The 17,701-nt window shown below is 41.0% G+C and overlaps 1 protein-coding gene across 1 annotated transcript in view; it reads left to right on the top strand.

The window, feature by feature from the left end:
• Positions 1-298: 298 nt before the first annotated feature.
• The window catches only part of KHDRBS3 (KH RNA binding domain containing, signal transduction associated 3), an 88,502-nt gene continuing 71,099 nt past the window's right edge, over positions 299-17,701 (top strand). The window contains exon 1 of the mRNA XM_082278455.1: positions 299-430. Coding sequence (XP_082134581.1) covers positions 343-430 — 88 coding nt within the window. The 5' untranslated portion in view covers positions 299-342. The remainder of the gene's footprint in view (positions 431-17,701) is intronic.

The following is a 17,701-nucleotide window of genomic DNA, read 5'->3' on the forward strand; positions in this document are numbered from 1 at the left end:
GGTTCCCCTTTTATTGTGTGCGGGGCCGCCGTCCTGCGTGGGTCAGCGGCTCCCGGGACGCCTCTCTTCCCCCTTTCCTCCTTGTGCGCCTCCGCAGAGTGATTTCTCAGAGCCCCTTCCCCGCTGAGGGGGGGTGTCTCCCCGGCCCGCGCCCCTTTTCTCCCCGCTCCTGGCCGGGGGCTTGCGGCGCTTCCTTCTGGATGCGTCCCCGCAGCCCCGGGCGGGAGGCGGCCAGGGGGAAGCGCTGCCTCCGAGGATTTACCGCCGCCTGGGACTCGGACCTGCTCCTTCCCCGCGGGTGCGCCCGGCACCCCGGCTCCGTTGCCGCTCCGGGCCGCTGCCATGGACGAGAAGTACCTGCCCGAGCTGATGGCGGAGAAGGACTCGCTGGACCCGTCCTTCACCCACGCCTTGCGGCTGGTCAACCAAGGTGAGGGGCGGCGGGGCACAGCGGGGCGGAGCGGGGTCGCCTCATCCCGCGGTGGGGTCCGGCCGGAGTGAGCGGCGGCCACCGAGGGTGCTCAGCCGGAGGTTCACCCCTCCCATTGCACCGCTTGGAGGGGTTTGTTGTTCTCAGGCTGTCGGTGTTTGTCGGCGCCCGGCGCCTTCCCCTTTCTCTGCCGGGCAGCATCGCCCCGGGCAGCCGCGCACGCTGGATGCCTTCTCTCATTGCTCCTCTTCCATCGGTGTTTTCTCTGCTCGAGTTACAGATTATTCCGAGTTGAATGGCCGTGTAGGACCGCTGGGTCTGCTGTCCTCTGCTCGGGCTGCGCGTCATTTAAAACCCCAGAAGGTCTTGTGTTTTACCCCGTTTCTGAACAATGAACAGCCGATTGTTTACATGTGCGTGAGCCTTCTTAAGGATGAGCCGACTACCGATGTTCTTCCTGAGAAACTTTGGGCTCTGCAGCTAAAATATTAAGGAACCAACAATACATTTTAGTAAACCTTTAAAAAAGCCACAAAGCATATTTTGTTTTGCAATTATATAACTCCAACTAATAAATTACTCTCACCCCTTCTGCATCTGTCATGTCAGATGTGCTTTAAAGTGCTAGCTTTTTGTTTCAGTGATGCAATACTGGCTAGAAGAGTCATTCTGTGTGAATTAAAGTATGAATTACTGTACATTTGGAGATACAGTATAATTGGCAGGTGACTTTCAAGTACAGCTCTGGAGAGCTAAATGCTTGATCCAGTGCTTAGGATGCTGAAGTGAAATAAGTTATGAAGCGATCCTCTTAATATAACACAGTGACAGCTAAAATTATTTTCTGCTTCAATTGCAGTGATTACAAAGCTGTGCTTGATGTACTTTACATCCTATAACAGGAACAGGTTTAAATTGATGTGGCTTCTTCTAATGTGTTGTAGATTTTGATGTGTAATAGATGCAAATGCCCGTTGCAGAATCGGGAGAATTACTATTGTCTGAAATACTCTGGAGTTAGGGGTTGCTGTCACAGCTTCAGCTGTGGAATACATATGCCAAGTGCGTTGTAGCTGCATGTCCATGGGTGGTTGAGATTTTGCATATTTTTCCTAACTTTGAATCCATAAAAATGCCACTGTTGATAATGGGAAAAGGAGAATTATGTTAAAAACCAATTATTTGTTCTGTTTGCTGTAAATAAAAAAACTTAGAGAAATTCAACTTGATGGCTGCGTATAATGAAGTTCCTCTCTAGGTAGTGAAGAATCTTCTTGCATGTGTAAATTATTCCAGGGAGTTAGAGAAGTATGTGATTTACTATTTTGTAAACAGTGTTAAAGGAAGTATACCTGACTTTTTGACTTCTATGAAAATAGTGCTTTTTTGAATTTGATACTTTTTGAGGTTCTCATTGAAGTGAGAAATTGGAGGACTGAAACTTTTGCCTTTCATCATGGTATCTGCATGCATACATTCAGCTCAAAAAAACCATTGTCAGTGAAAAAACGTAAAAGTATGTGAATCTAATCTCTGTAGTCTAGTAGGTATCTTGATTTTTTTGTTTACTTTGAAAGTGAAGTGTCTCACATGTTAGAGATGGGAAAAAGAAAGATTGAGGGTGACTTACCAACTGGTTAACTCTAGTTGAAAATGGAAATTTGTATAATACCTATGTAAAATAGATACTTTAGTTGTAGAATCACCAAAAAGCCAAATAAAATGAAGTAACTGTGTAATACAGGTGGGAAATGTGACTTCAGGAGGGGGTGTTTTGCAAACCCATTCTGCCATGACACTAACTTTATCAGGGACTGTTGTTTTTTTTCCTCAATTGTAATAATTCTGTGCACTTAAGCGAATGGAAATTACTACTGGAAACATATATGTAATGGTTCTGGCTTGGATTTTGTGTACCACGTCCACTGAGTATTTTCTATGTTAGTTCATCTGGAGGCGAATGAAATCACTTGTCTAGTTTTTTTAACTGGATTTGTTTATCTTTTAATTTTAGAATGAAACAGGTTTCCAAGTTTGGCTTCTTTTTGGTGTCTTTGAGAATGTCTTAGCAGAGGTTTTAAGTGCTTTAAATAACCATCTTAATTATGTAATAGCATTTTGGTGTCTTAGTAGTATTAAATTTGCTATCTGTATTTACTTGAACTGAAATACTGTACATCAGCCAGATTTCTTCAGAAACTCAAGATTAATTTGTAAGAGTTGTATGGATGAAGCAGAATCTTTCTGAGATCCTGAAGTAATTCAGGTGTGTTTATTGCTCAGACAGAAGAGCCAAATTGCTAACAAATTCCCAGGCATATTGAAATTTGGTTTCTAGGGAAAATCCTGGGTCTAGACTTCTGAAATCTGGTAATTATAATTTTCAAATGGAAGTGGACAAATTTGCATATTGTGCTTATAATTACACATTTACACAAATTACATAATTTTAAATTTAAAAAGTGGAGCTTGACCTGCTTCAAGTTCCTGGGTAACATTTCAGTTAAAAAAGAACAGTGTGGAAGTAATTAAGGTGCTGTAGGAATACTTTATTGAGCAGTATTATTAACCTGTCTTTCTAAATTAAGATATGACAGAAATTTCTCTGCCTTGAAACCTTGTTTTGAAAGCACTAAAATCAAATATCAATATCCTTCAATGTTCCTGCATAGTATCTATAAGTGCTGATTTTTCTTGTTGAGAACTCTGCTCAAGGATTTGATGCTTTGTCTCCTTGGGACACAAATACAATACCCATTGGTTAAATATTGTTTTAAAGAGTCATTGAAACATTTAGCTGCTGCTTAAATTTTAGAACAGTGGGAGTCTTTTCCAGGAGACTAGACTTTATCCGCTTGATCTAATTAAGAAGATTTATTTGTATACCTGAAGATTAAGCCATCCTAAAAAGGGGATTTTTTTTTTGCCTGTAAACCATTAAACACGTTATAGATTGGAAACAGACTTATTTGCATGTGTAGTAAGATGACCATGCTAATAAGATTAATTTGTAGCTGGTACCAGACAGTGGGAACTGGAACATTTTGTCCAGTTATTAGCTTATAGTAAGTTCTGTAAATGAAGAACCTTGAGAAAGATGAGGTTCTGTGAAGAAGCAAGAGCTTAATACATTTGTATTTGTGTTTTTCCTATTTTCAACTCTCATGTGCTCATCTTTATACAAAATCTGAAAAATATTTCTGTCTGTGGAAGTGATGCTAGTCATGAAATCAAGCCTTATTTCGAAGGCTGACTTTGCAGTGGTGGTTGTATGTAAATGTTGGTAAATGTGCAAGTGTAGTGTTGATTGTCAGAACTTGGTTCACGAGTGATGCTCTAAAAATACTGAAAGACCTGTGAGAAAGTTACCTTTTTTCACATATATTTATAGTAGTGATTCAAGACGAGTGGTTAGTGAATGTTGAATGAAGTATGTGAAACTGCAGATGGAAGAAGCTAACTGTAAATAAAACATGTTGATACCAGACTCATTTTGTAACAGGGGAGACATGGAAGTGTGCTTGGCAGTTGCTTGGTTTGTGTAAAAATGTGTAGGTAATGAAAGTTAGGGCTGCTGAAATCCTTATGTCAGAAGGTGATGAGTCCTGCTGCAGTTGCTGAAAGACAACTCTCTTGTGCAGACTGGAGCTCTGGAATTCTTCCTTACAAGCTCATTTTGGTGTCTTTGAGATTTGGGGTAATGTCAGAAGTTGGCAAGGCTTCCTTTAAAATGTCAATGAGATGATGTACAGGAATAGCAAGCCTTCCTATCAGTAGATGGCTGTATGTGCTAACTGTATGTTGAATGGTCTCCCTGAGCCACATGTCTAGTAGTGATCAGCAGGAGCTTGCTGTTTGTGTCAAATTTTGCTTAGGAGTTCAATAATCAGAGCAGTATCTCCCTAAATTTCAGGGAGAATGGAGTGTGAGGAAGTGTACTCACTTTCTGCTTTGTAGAGGATACTAGTGGTCTAATTTTTTTTTTCAGCAGGTAAGGGATGGCTTTGTAAAAATGGTTGAAGTAGGAGCTTAGTAATAAATTAGGGTTCCATATATATTACTGACTTTTCATGCTTTAAGCTCAGCTTGGTTGGTAGGTACTGTGCAGCCACTTGTTTCCTGTCCCCCGGTGGAATGTGGGGGGAATTGAATAAAGGTACTACCTGTGGGTTTAATGACTGAAATAATGTAAAATATAATATTTGTATTGAAAAGGAAAAAGACAAATAAAACCCAAGAGAAATAAGTGGTGCAAAATACAGTTGTTCTTCATCTGCTGACTGATGCCAGGCTGTCCCTGAGCTGCGATCAGTAGCTCTGAGTCAACTCCCCCCAGTTTATATACTGGGCATGCATCCTGTGGTGTAGAATATTCCTTTGTCCAGTTCAGGTCACCTCTCCTGGCCGTGCTCCCTCTGGGCTTCTTGTGCACCTGCTCCCCGGCAGAGCATGAGACACTGCAAAGTCCTTGATTTAGAGTAAGCACTACTTAGCAACAGCCGAAACATCAGTCTGTTACCAACTCTCATACTGAATCTGAAGCACAGCACTGTACCAGGCACTAAGAAGAAAATTAACTCTATTCCGGAGAAAACCAGAACAACTTCCAATAAATCCATCTAGGGTATGCCAGGGGTTTTGTGCTTTTCTTTAATATATCAAAAATAAAGTTGATTATTTGTAGTGACATACATATGCTGTAATGTAAGCAAGCATTTTGCTGCTGAAGCATCCACTTTCCTGTGTGGACAAGTTTCATGGCATGGCACAGACACATGGTGCTGTTCGTTCCCAGTTCCTGATGGTGTTAAGTGTACTCCATCAGTGCAACCTCAGACACTCCTTTTTCCGATTGTAGTATCAATTGCAGGAACAATAATTGTTTCAAGTGTCCTACTCTTTGAGGATTTCAAAGCACTTCATGAAGGTCATAGGTGTTTTGAAAATGAGATATAACTGTAGGAAGCTGACAGCATTTTAAAATTACTTGGAGCATACTATTAAATATAGTAAATTTTGTGCTCCTCATATTTTTTTCCAGACAGCAGGTCACTTTTAGTTGTTGTTCTTAGAGGTTAACCAGAAATAAATTATTCTGGTTTTAGTCTGATTACTAGAAGACAGCAGTGTAAGAAAAACATGTTGGTGGAATTGGATATTTTCCAGGCCAAGTGTGATGAGAAATTTAAGTGACAGTACTGGGAATGGATATGATACAATGGTTGCACCATCAAACCAGGGAAGGCTGACTTAGGTTCTATTTCTGTCTTATTAAAGCAGCATGAAAAGTAGTAAGTCTTAGAGGGGAGAAGGGATATAGCAGAGTCTGTCCCTTATCTCAGCTATCTGTATTTGGTAAAATTTCAGAAGTTCACATTTTTGTCATAGTTGCTCTTTGCTTTTACTGCAGTGAAACCATTTTGGGACAGTCATAGGGCTAACTAAAAATTAGATTTCAGTCTTGCTCTCTTAAAAGGCTGAGGAAGTGATTTATCAGATATTCCAGTCATGTTAACAAGGCTTCTGTGAAATGCAGCTCAATATAATCATACTTTCTTCAGCCCTGGGCTCATCTGCTCTGAAGCCTGACTGAGCCTAGAGCCACTCACCGCGATCACAGTTAGTCTAAAGCTGACTCCTAATTCACTGTGCACTCACTTTGGCAGTCAATGAGAGAGATCGAACTAAAAGGTTTCAAATGCAGGCTGACATGGTTTGTCACTTTCAATCCTTTTTGACACCAGCCATGCAAATTAAAACTGTAACCTTCTGAGTACTTATTTACTGGAGGAATCAGAAAGGAGGTCGCAGCACTGTTCTTCTGGCCTGTGGCTTGTTTGACTTTACTTGCATGTACTTAAAATTTATGTATATGACCTTTCTGCCCTCTGACTTTATTCCCCTCTCTGTCTTCAAATATAATTAAGAAACAAAAGAATTTAGGATGTGCTTTTGTTTGAAAGAATTGGGTATCAAAGTTCAGAGTTGAAAAGCCTCTGCAAAGTATTCAGTGTAGCGCTGCATGAGTTTTTAATTACTATTTAGCAGGGTTCAGTGAAAAGCATGTTTAAATAGATTACCTGGTAACTGACACGCCTAATATTTTATGGTGAATTAACTGACTGTTCTTAGCTGAACTCTGCAGGAATCTTGCAAGCTTAATGTTTACATTATTAATACCCTTTTTCAAATAGAAGATGATGAAGAACAGGGCTTTTATACTGGGCATGTGGAATATCTTCACAAAGTGGGATTGTCTGCCCCTGAATCCTGGGAAGGCAAGTCTCACCCATGCCATGGGAGCTGCTTGGTAGGGGTGGTGGTAGTTCTGGGAATTATTTTAGAGCCGTATATTTCTAGCCAAGTGTGATTTTGTTTTTTTTTTTTTTTTCCCTAAGTATAACACTAGCTAGAAAATGAGTATCTTCATGGCCTTAAGCTAAGGCCATAAGGGCATATGGACTCGGGAATTTAATTTGCTTGTGACTTTCTAGATACAGAAGTCTGTATGTCTTAATCTTTGAGGAAATCATGGAAAGAAATACAATGCTTTGGAAGCTTGAGATGGTCTGTAGGCTTCTTGCTAGTCTGATTGGTTTGTGAAAGTGATCTTCAGCTTGTGATTTGAGAGCTTGACTGCCTTCAGGGATGAATAAAGGTGTTAAGAAGCCCTTTAAAGTGGGATGGTGGAATGTATGGCCAAGAAGTAAAAATGAAAAAATGCACAGTGCTTTAACAATGGATGATTAACTCTTAAACCAAGTATAAGGACTGGTAGATTTGAGTGTCTTGACATCTTTGATTCAAAATGAGGTGCATTTATGGACATTTGGTCTCTGCTAAATTGTAGAGCTCTTTGACGTGTCAATGACTTGGGCGTACAGTAGCTGTAGGTTGGCTGTTTATGACGAGGAACAAATTAAAGAGCAGTGACTGGAGAGGTATCACAAAGAAGCATTGTTTGACTGACTGATGCATTTTTGTGCCTCAACAGCTGAGCAGTGCATGTTTTATTCTTTGTGTGTTTATCCTATCTTAAAATTTTCCTTTGCTTGAGCTCACCTTTGTCATGTTTATCACTTATTGTTCTTCTATGTTGTGTTGTTGTTTTTCAGCATTTTACCTTATTGTCAAGGTAAACTTATTAAGAAACTAGGCAGTTAAATGGATTTCCTTTCTATTCTCCATCTCTAGTTGCTATTTGCTGGATGCCTTTCATTTCTTATTTTGATGTGTTTATCAGACTTTTGGCTTCAGGTAGCAGCTCAACTTCAACAAAGTTGCAAGGCAGCAAAAAAATGTCAGCTTAATTCTTGTAGATGGTAAATCTTTCACTTTTTTGGCTTGTATAGGTGTTCTTTTATAGATCTTTATTTTCTAGGAAGAATTTGTTGACAAAGTGGTTGGAAACCTAAAAGATTAGAAATCATTTCAGTAAACCCATTGTACTTGATCCAACAGAAAATTTGATGTAACAACTGCTGCTGTGCTGTTCTTGGTATAATACAGTGGCAGTAAAAACCTGAAGTTGCAAATCCTTTGAGGATTTACTGATATTCTTTGACTTTAATAATCCATCAGGATTGTTCAGTAGCAATAGTCCTAGGAAGATGCCTTTATGTGGACAAGACAGACAATATAGGAAAATGTCTTTAGTATTGGGTGCGGTTTCAGACACCACAATATAAATCACAATATAAGAAAGAATTAAAACTATTAGAGTTTTGGTGTCCAAAGGAGGACTATGAAGATGAAGGGTCTGGAGGAGAAGCGTTATGAGATGCAGGTGAGGTCACTTGGTGTGTTCAGCCTGGAGAAGAAGAGACTGAGGAGAACTCATTGCAGTCTGCAACATCCTTGTGAGGGGAAGAGGAGGGGCAGGTGCTGATCTCTTCTCTCTGGTGACCAGTGACGGGACCCAAGGGAATGGCCTAAAGCTGTGTCAGGGGAGGTTTAGATTGGATATTGGCAAATCCAGTCCCAGAGGGTGTTTGGGCACTGGAACAGGCTCCCCAGGGAAGTGGCCACAGCACCAAGCTTGACACAGCTCAAGAAGCATTTGGACGATGCTTTCAGCCACATAGTGGGATTCTTGAGCTCATCTTGTGCAGGGCCAGGAGCTGGACTTGAGTCCTTGTGGATCCCTTCCAACTCAGGATATTCTATGATTCTATAAATTGAAATTGCTTCTCCTCTAACTGCTACTGCATTTGTTGAATGCTTGGAGAGTGAATATATCTGTAGCCTTTTGCTGCCTCAGATTATTCAGTAGCAGTACTCTGGGAAGCAGATGTGTTTGAAAGCAAAAGGTTTTAGATGTTCTCAGCCAATTTATCCACTGCTTTGGGATAAAAATGATGGTTTTCAGATGTAGAAATGGAAGGACTGCTTTTAATGTGGTCATTCTTCCTTTCATGTGTGCTTTCCTGGTTGCTGGTAGTGGACAAAGGTTTTTATTACTGGTTCATTTTGATCCATGTCCTAATTAACTAGAGGTGGTCAAGTACCAATCCTGATGTCTCTGGTCAGCAGCCCAGTTTCTGCTCCCTGCAATCACATCCACAGTATCTGAGTCTGAGGGTTAAGGAGATTTTTGTTGCCTTACTTCTGCTACCAGGCACAAATGCTGTGGTGCCCTGTATGCAGACTTCAGTGATACAGCTCCATGGGGTAAAAAATTCACCCTTTCCTTCTCTACCCCACCATCCAGACTAATGCTAAATGATAAATTTCACTTTTGTGAAAGGGACTATGGTTCCTCATGTCTGTTTGGTTGTTTGACTTTTTATTGTGCTTAACTGTCCCCTGTCTCCCTTTCTGAGCTTGAAGGAAAGCAAATTTTTCTCAGCGAAACACAGTTTGGGTATGATGTTCCTGATCCATTTGTTGAGTCATGAAAGTTCAGAAAACATTTTTGCACTTCACTAGGTATTAAACTGCTTCATGACCACTTCTAGCCTGTTATTTTAGGCTGAAGAAGTCCTAATTTTGAGTAAACTTCGTCACAGATCAGTTTTCTGCCTTCCTTAAAAGGGTTCCCCAAAATCTTTGTGGTAGTTGGAGGTGTTTCTCAAAGCAAAACAGTTTGTTCTTACTGATTGATTCAGTTTCTCCATGTAAAGCCTGGTGTGTCTGGGGGAGCTAAGCTGCTTCGCAGCAGATAGGCTGCAGTGATACCTTTAGCCCTAGTTAACACTTGCTCCTTATCTAGAGTTATCCCAGTAATATCCTAGGCTGGATAGTCTGCAAGGTGAAGTGCAGCATCTTTGTACTACATCTTAAGGACTTAGGGTCCAATTTGTCTTGTGTTACTCAAATGGGTCCTAAAGATTCTCTTCACTTATCATATACCCTTGACCTTTTTATTACACCATGTATCCATGGTCTGGAAAAATGATTAGGTTTTTATTGGCCTACTGTATAAAAGCATACAACAAAAGATTTATCATGTTTTTAAGGCTTACTGTATCTGTTCTTTAGACCTTTTTGTTTCTGCAGGCACCTGAGTCTTCACAGAAGCCTGTTAACACTATGTGAAACATGCTGGGAATGATGTAAGTGTAGTCATTTAAAGTGCTTGTGGGGGATGTGGTGTTTTTGGCTGGGGTTAATTTTTGTGTTCCTAGTAGCCAGTGTGGGCTTGTGTTTTAGATTTGTGATGAAAGCGGTGTTGATAACACAGGGATGTTTTCATTACTGCTTAGCAGAGCTTACATGGAGACTCTACTGATGAGGAGGCTGAGGCTGGAACAAGAAGTGAGAGAAGTCACAGCTGGGACAGCTGACCCCAGCTGACCCCAGCTGACCCAAGAGATGTTCCAGACCATATGGCATCATGCCTGCCATATAAAGCTGGGGTGAAGAAGGAAGAGAGAGGAAGTTTGGAGTGATTGTGTTTGTTTTCCCAAGTCACCATTATTATGTGTGATGGAACTCTGCTTTCCTGGGAATGTCTGAGCACCTGCCTGGGCATGGCAAGTGGTGAATGAATTCCTTGTTTTGCTTTGCTTAGGTGTGTGGATTTTGCTTTACGTACTATTAAACATTCTTTATCTCAATCCACGAAGTTTCTTAATTTTGCCTTGACGATTCTCTCCCACATATGCCTGGGGGAAGGGCCCACCTATGTGGGGCTCAGCTGCAAGCTGGGGTTAAACCATGACAGAATTAATGACCTCTGAAGACTTCTTCCCAGCCTTATATCTTCTGTGAATTTGAGGATCTCGGGCTATTAAGAACTAATAATATGGGCACTTTGGAAAGAGCGGAAGTCTCCCACAGTGGGTTTTTCTACAAGAGTCTAATACAGCATCTTACATGTAGTGATGCAGAAAGCCTGACGATGTAGCCTGTGCAGGAACGTTTTTGAATGCATCTTTGTCAGGCAACTCAATTATTATTAGGACACTGGATGTTAGAGAAGGCATTAGGCATGTTTCATTTTTGGGGGAGCTGTCTCGGTAGGGCTTTAGAGCGTTTCGGGAATTACTTCGGGAGCCGTGCCGCAGCGCCGCGCGGTGCCAGGAGGGGGCGACAGCGGCCCGGCCCTGCGGGGCTCCCGGGATCGGGTGTGAGCCCCCGGGAGAGCCGGGACCGGGGCTCCCGGGATCGGGTGTGAGCCCCCGGGAGAGCCGGGACCGGGGCTCCCGGGATCTCCCCGCGGGACAGCGGGGATCGGGAGCGGGTGTCATCCCCCGGGAGAGCATCGGGATTGGGGCTCCCAGGATCGGGTCTGAGCCCCCGGGAGAGCCGGGATCTGGGACCGTCGGGATAGGGTTCCTGGGAACGTTGTGAGTCCGCCGGGAGCGACTGTCAGCCCCGCGGGAGAGCGGAATCAGGGCCGCGTGGGCACATGCGGGTGCTGGGTGCCGTCGGTGTTCGCCTGTCACAGCAGCTCTCGCAGCCAGATGTGTTCCGTCTGTTCTGCGTCTCCAGGTGTGTCCCTGTCCTGCTGTAACCCCAGCCCGCAGCTCAGCCCCCGCAGTCGCTCGCTCCCTCCCCCGCGAGGGGATGGGGGAGGGAATCGGAAGGGTAAAAACTACAAAACTCCGGGTTAAGATAGAACACTTTGATAAGCAAGGTAAAAGCTGTGCACACAAGCAAAGGAAAACAAGGAATCTGTTCACCACTTCCCATGAGCTGGCAGATGTTCAGCTGTCTCCAGCAAGGCAGGATTCCATCTTGCCTGATTGTGGCTTGGGGAGACAAATGCCTCTACTTTGAGCATCCTCCCCCTTCCTTCTTTCTCCCGCTCTGAATGTCCACCTCTTCTGTCTGCCCCACACTTTGTATATTGAGGATGACACCATATCATACACGGGGATGATTTTAAACTAAGAGGAGAAATTTAGATTAGATATTAGGAAGAAATTCTCCGTGAGTGTGCTGAGGCACTGCCATAGGTTGCCCAGAGAAGCTGTGGAAGCCCCATTCTTGGAGTGTTCAAGGTCAGGTTGGATGGGGTTTGGAGCAACCTGGTCTAGGGGAAGATGTCCCTGCCCATGGCAGGGGGTATGGAACTGGATGATCTTTAAGGTTGCTTCCACTCCAAACCCTTCCATGACCTGAAGTAGCTTTGGCCTGTGCTGTTTTCTTCATGTATGCTTGAACTAGTCAGACTTCTGTCAGTCAAATTTGATAATGTTGGATGAAAATTTAGAAGAAACTTTCCCAGACTTTTAAACTTCAAGCTTTGAATATTCCTTTATTATCAGCTGATTAAATGGTGAGTACAGGGAAATTACCATAATGTTATTTATAAATTATTTATTTATAGATGCACTTATATAGTTTGCAGACCTGAAATATTAGGCCTTGTTTGGAACCCTAAGTAATAGTTCATATAGTTCAATATAAGGTTAATTAAAAATGCTGATGTGTATTTCATTATGGCATAAGTGGCAAGTAGCTGGATGTGGGATCAGCTCTATAAAGAACTCTAGGCAAATTATCTTTTAGATTAATGCCCTGGCAGTGGAAAATGGATGTGATTTGCTTTCTTAACTGGTAGATCATAGTTTCTTTAGACTTCAGTGGTGTGCTGAGCATTGTGCTAACATAATGTATTTTCTGCCTCTGAGTAGGTTGTAGGTCCTGAAGGCACCAATCCCTTATTCCTGTTCATGTGTTCAAAGCAATGACCAAAGCTTCCAATGACTGCCTGGGCGAAGGCTGCCTGCTATGATGCCTTGCATGAGGTTGATGCTGAGTATTTATTTGCTTATAAATCTGGGCAATAGCTAAAGTACTCAGCTTGCTGGATAGCCACCTGCTTGGTCCTTTTTCTATGGAAAGCAGTAAAATGGATAGGAAATAATTGAATCCAAAGTTTCTTTCTCACTTGGATAAAGTATAAGGTAAAACTGTAGGCTTAATTCTTTAAAGTCCTTTCAGAATATTTTATACTATTGCACTGGAGTAGTAACTGACTAGAGCTCAATGCTGTAGCTTGTGTTTCAATAAATTTTTTCAGCAGTAACTATTCATGATTTCTGAGTCTGTGCAAATGATGCTCATCTTGTAGGTATGTCTTGTCAGCATCTGTATGAGGTATTTTTTGGCCCCTCATTTGGAAGGTTTTGTTGCTGTTATCAAAGCTGAGATTTGAAGCTTTTCTGCAGAGTCATCGGAAAAGAGCTGAGTGTAGGGAACGCAGAAAGCAAGCATAATTCCTTTATTCCAGTTTAGTACCTTAAACATGGCTGTGCATACTGTTAGTAATGGATGTCAAGCTGTGCTGTAATAAAACAAATGTTAGCATTATTTTTCTTTCATTTTATTGATGACTAATCAGCTGTTTGAGCTGTATCAATTATAGTCAATCAGTTTTTGGTAATAACCCTTTTTCCCCATACAGTATTTCATTCTCAAGACAACCATCCTGACATGAGAGAAATTTTTTACATGTACCTAATTGAAATACTAACAGAATAGTGAATGCAATTTCAAGCTAAGCCACAAAATGAAGAAGCGAGAGCAGATGGCCCCTTCAGAAAAATAGATTAAAGAGAATAGATGCTCCTGGCCAGCTACATAGTTAATCTCATGCTTCTTGTCAAGGGGTACTGCCAATAGATAGTTATTATGCAAGAGTAAAGTAAAAGCTGTATGAATTTAGTGAAAAAAGCTTTTCTTCATTCCCAGCTCTTTCTGATAATTTAGTGTTATGTTTGTATTTTTTAAGTTACAGTTATAGCAAGTATGAATAGTAACTTATTAAATTAGTTTTGTCTTGCCTTAGAAAGGGATCCTGCAAAAAGAGTGGCTCTGGGAATGTAGTTCCATTTATGATCAACCAAGACGCATTGTAGCATTTCTGGTATTTTCTGTCTCTGTGACACACTGGTGATTGGGTCTTTAAAATCAGATGTCAGATTTGGTAGAGGGATTTGTGAGTGTGTTTCTCTGTCGGCATGAGGAAGAGCTTACCTTCCCTGTGGCTAAATGTTCTTTTCAGATTTATTAGCCCATAGTCAGATTTTTCGGATCAGTGAAGCACCTTTATTTCTTGGGTGTATGCAAAATAACCCCTTCCAGCCTTTTAGGTGGTTATTCTGTTTGGAGCTGGACATGTCATTCCTGTGCTTGCTCTGAGGTCAGTGAATCGAGAAGGGGAAGTGAGATTTGAAACTTAGTAACATGTGAGAGTTTCTTTAGGAAGACTTCTTTATGGGTGCACAAGTATCCATTGTGACTGGTTGGGTTTCTTGTTTCTCCAAAATGCACTTTTCTGCTTTGTTTCTCTCTAGCAGCAAGGAGCAATAGAAAAATCTACTATATTAGTTGGTTATTGTTGTCTCAGCTGTCCTTCATCTTTTAGGCACACAGACTCCAAATTTCTAAAGCAGCTGTATTTTTTAAAATGCATTGCCTTTGTCCTCTGCCACAGCTAGAAGGTAACTTCATTCTGTAATTTTGGAAAGTGGAGCATCAACATTTTCTTTCCCATATAAAAGCAATTTAAACATCACTGAATCAAGAAGTAATGGCACCTCAGGTAGTTTGCATTGGCACTTTTCTTACTGTTTCTTGGCAGACAGAAGTGATGAAGGAGCAGAAACTTGAATATATGGGGCTGTGAAGGCAGGTGGGGGGGACAGGCAGGGCAGGTGTCTGGTTAGAAGGAGCTTCTGCAGGTTCCCAGCACTACTGTTATAAATATGACCACTTTTGTTTTTGCTGTCTCACCTTAAATGTAGGTGAACTTCCCTTGGCTGTGAATTGTTCCACTGCACTTAAATGTGTCAGCTGCCTTGTGCCTGTGACACTTCGTAATAGTTGATTTTCTGTATATAATCTGTAGAAATGTACTGAAATCTGCTATTTAAACTATTGAATGTAGGGATTACTCCCCTAAGAAAGTTCGTAACAGGCATGCAGTCTGTCACTGGGAAAAAGTTGTGTTCAGTGAAAGTTGGCATTTTGAAATTAGCTGGATTAAAACTAAAACAGTAACATGTCTAAGGTTAATTCATCACATAACTACATGACATAATGTGGTTGCAGTAAAATTCGGGCATCACATTTTCAATTTCTATGTATGCATTTGATTTTAAACTGTCTTCAAAACAAATTAGTAAGACAAATGAATTTGAAATATCTTGACTGCTGAGTGGTTTCACAGAACATGCTGTTTTCCTGCTTCTTACAGCTATACCATAACCATGTCTGTTGGAAAGAAACTTGGACATTTAAAAATATTTTTTACTGAAGAAAGATGCTTTTTGTAAACAAATTTACTAACCCAAAGTATAACTTACTCAGCAGGAACTCCTTAGTTCTGTTTAAGGAAAACATGAAGATACTTTCTTTAGAGAAAGGTTTTGAGTCAGAGTTGTTTCTTATGGCAAGTAAAACCATACCATAAATGCTGCTAAACCTGTAGTATATTTTAGCTTTGTAAGGTGTGTTTCAGCAAAAGCTTACTGGCATAATTTGGTAGTTGCTTCACATATTTATGCAGGTATAGAACGTGGTCTGTTTCATTTTTTTTAAGTTTGGAAAGATGAGTAGTGTTCTATTAGGTGAATGCTAGAAATACTAACTTAAGAAAAAAACCTTTCTTCGAGAGATGCCATGAAGGTTGGAAGATTACCTTCCTCAGGGAAGGTGCTACGTGGACAGGCACATGGTCTAACAGAGCAGAGGTCTATTGCAGCTGTAGATGTGGCTGCTCTCCTGCAGAAGCTGGTCTGTTGAAAGATGTTTGGTCCTTTCCTTGTGAGTTGCAGCTGGAAGGAGTCCATAAGCTGGGCTTTCAAGTTTTATAACACTTCTAGGGAAGTCTGATCTGGATCTACAGTTCTGTGAAGTGATTCAACTAATTTCATGGGAATAAGTTTAACAGCATCATATTTGGAAAAAAAAATTGAATGTTGTAGCAATATGCATTAATTCTGTGTAATATGTGTCTTCATACACAGAAGATAATTTGGATTCACCTGCTATTGAGCATGTGGAAGGGATTGTAATTAATGTTATCCCTCTGCTAGTTAATTTTTGACTTGGATGCTAAAGGTTTTTAACATCCAATTTATGCTGAAGCTCATACATAAAATTACCATACAAATTTCTTTAAGCTGCACTTTCCCATAGGACAGTAGATATACAAGCTGCCTCTGTATATTTTCCCTGCCAAGGTACATTACTGCAACCAAGGATTGTAATGGGTGACGAAAAAGAAAAGTACTGCCCACAATAGTTTTGTCAAAAGTGGTGCTTTGCCTCTTTTCTGAAGAGATCATGAAGTGGTTTGGGTTGGAAGGACTTTAAAGGTCATCTAGTTCTGTAGTTCTGACCCCCCCTGCTGTGGGCTGGGACACCTTCCACAGGACCAGCTTTCTCAAAGCCCATCCAACCTGGTTTTGAGATTAGAGGATTAGAGATTAGGGTTGTGTTAACCTAATCCAGGATGGTGTGTTGGAATTAGTCCCTTTTCTTTACATGTGCCAACTAATATCTATATGTTTGTTTTCTACATCTGTAGATCAGAATGCACAAGTGCTTTACGTTGTTACCTTCTTCATAAATATTCTGAAAGCATTTTTTTAGATTTGTGATATTTTTTTTTTGTTTTACAGATTAATGGACAACCCATCCATGTTATGACCTGGGACATCCACCTGTTTTTGTGGTTTTGTGTTCTTTCTGTACAAGATTACCTTTTCACACCTTAATTGCACATCAATAGTTTGTGCTTTAGTAAACAAAGTTTCAGACATGGAAGTCTCAGGATTCTGAGAAATTTGCATCAAAGGACGAGGAGGCTTGTGTTAAAATCAGCAAGATGAGAAAATCATGAACAGTGGATTGAAACGAGATTATGAATGAAGCATGTACTGTTTTCAGTGGCTGATGTTTTAGAGGCTCTAAGCAGTGATTACATTCACTTTCCTAGTTCATTTGATCAGTGCAATGCCACAGAATGCATAGATGTTTATATCAGTTCTGTAGTAAGATTGAGGTTATACTTCTTGGTAGAGGTTATGTAGAATCAGTGGGTATGAGTTTAAGTCATAGCAGTGTCTGTTGTTAACTCTGAATTTCACTGAATTAAGTATAAGAATTTAGAAACGTTATAGATACTTGCAGTAGCTTCATCTTTCCCTAACTCTGTGTGAAATATGGACAACGACAAGTTTTTATTGGACAGAAAATGCATTTTGGACAATGTGGTGTTCTGGGAAGCAGTGGGAAGAGCTGCCTGCTGTGTGCATTGTCAGCCATGCAGAGTAGGGTAATGGTGGGACAATAGAAAGAGAAAACAGAGGACTACTGTAACCTGGGTCTGTCTATATCTGTTTCTCTGGATTGTCTTAGCATTCCTATGATGAATGAATAACATTAATTTCTAGCATGCTTTCAGGTAACAAATCATGGCTTTCTCTGCTCCCATATTTCATGACAAATAAATCTTGGGCTGGGGGAAGAATTTTTAAGAACTAGTATTTTTTTAAAAGTACCAAAGATGGAACAAATCTTTCCTTAAAAAAGTAATTTCAAAACTCTTCAGCAAAACAGCAGAAATCAAGATGCTTGCTGAAACTTGCATGAGTGCTGAGAGGAAGTATCACCAAAGTGCTGGCAGTGCTGTTCTGGTGCAGCCCAGGTGCTGGTGGCCTTTGCAAGTGCACCTTCCTGGCTGATGTTCAGCTTGTTTGAGCTTCAGGTCCTGTTCTGCAAAGCTGCTTTTCTGGCTGTTTCATTTCCAGGCTGTTCTCTTTTATGGGGTTATTCCTTCACAGGCACAGGACTTAGCACTTCCCTTTGAAC

Source organism: Coloeus monedula (genome assembly GCF_965178545.1).
Source record: "Coloeus monedula genome assembly, chromosome: 1".
In the NCBI taxonomy this organism is placed as follows: domain Eukaryota; kingdom Metazoa; phylum Chordata; class Aves; order Passeriformes; family Corvidae; genus Coloeus; species Coloeus monedula.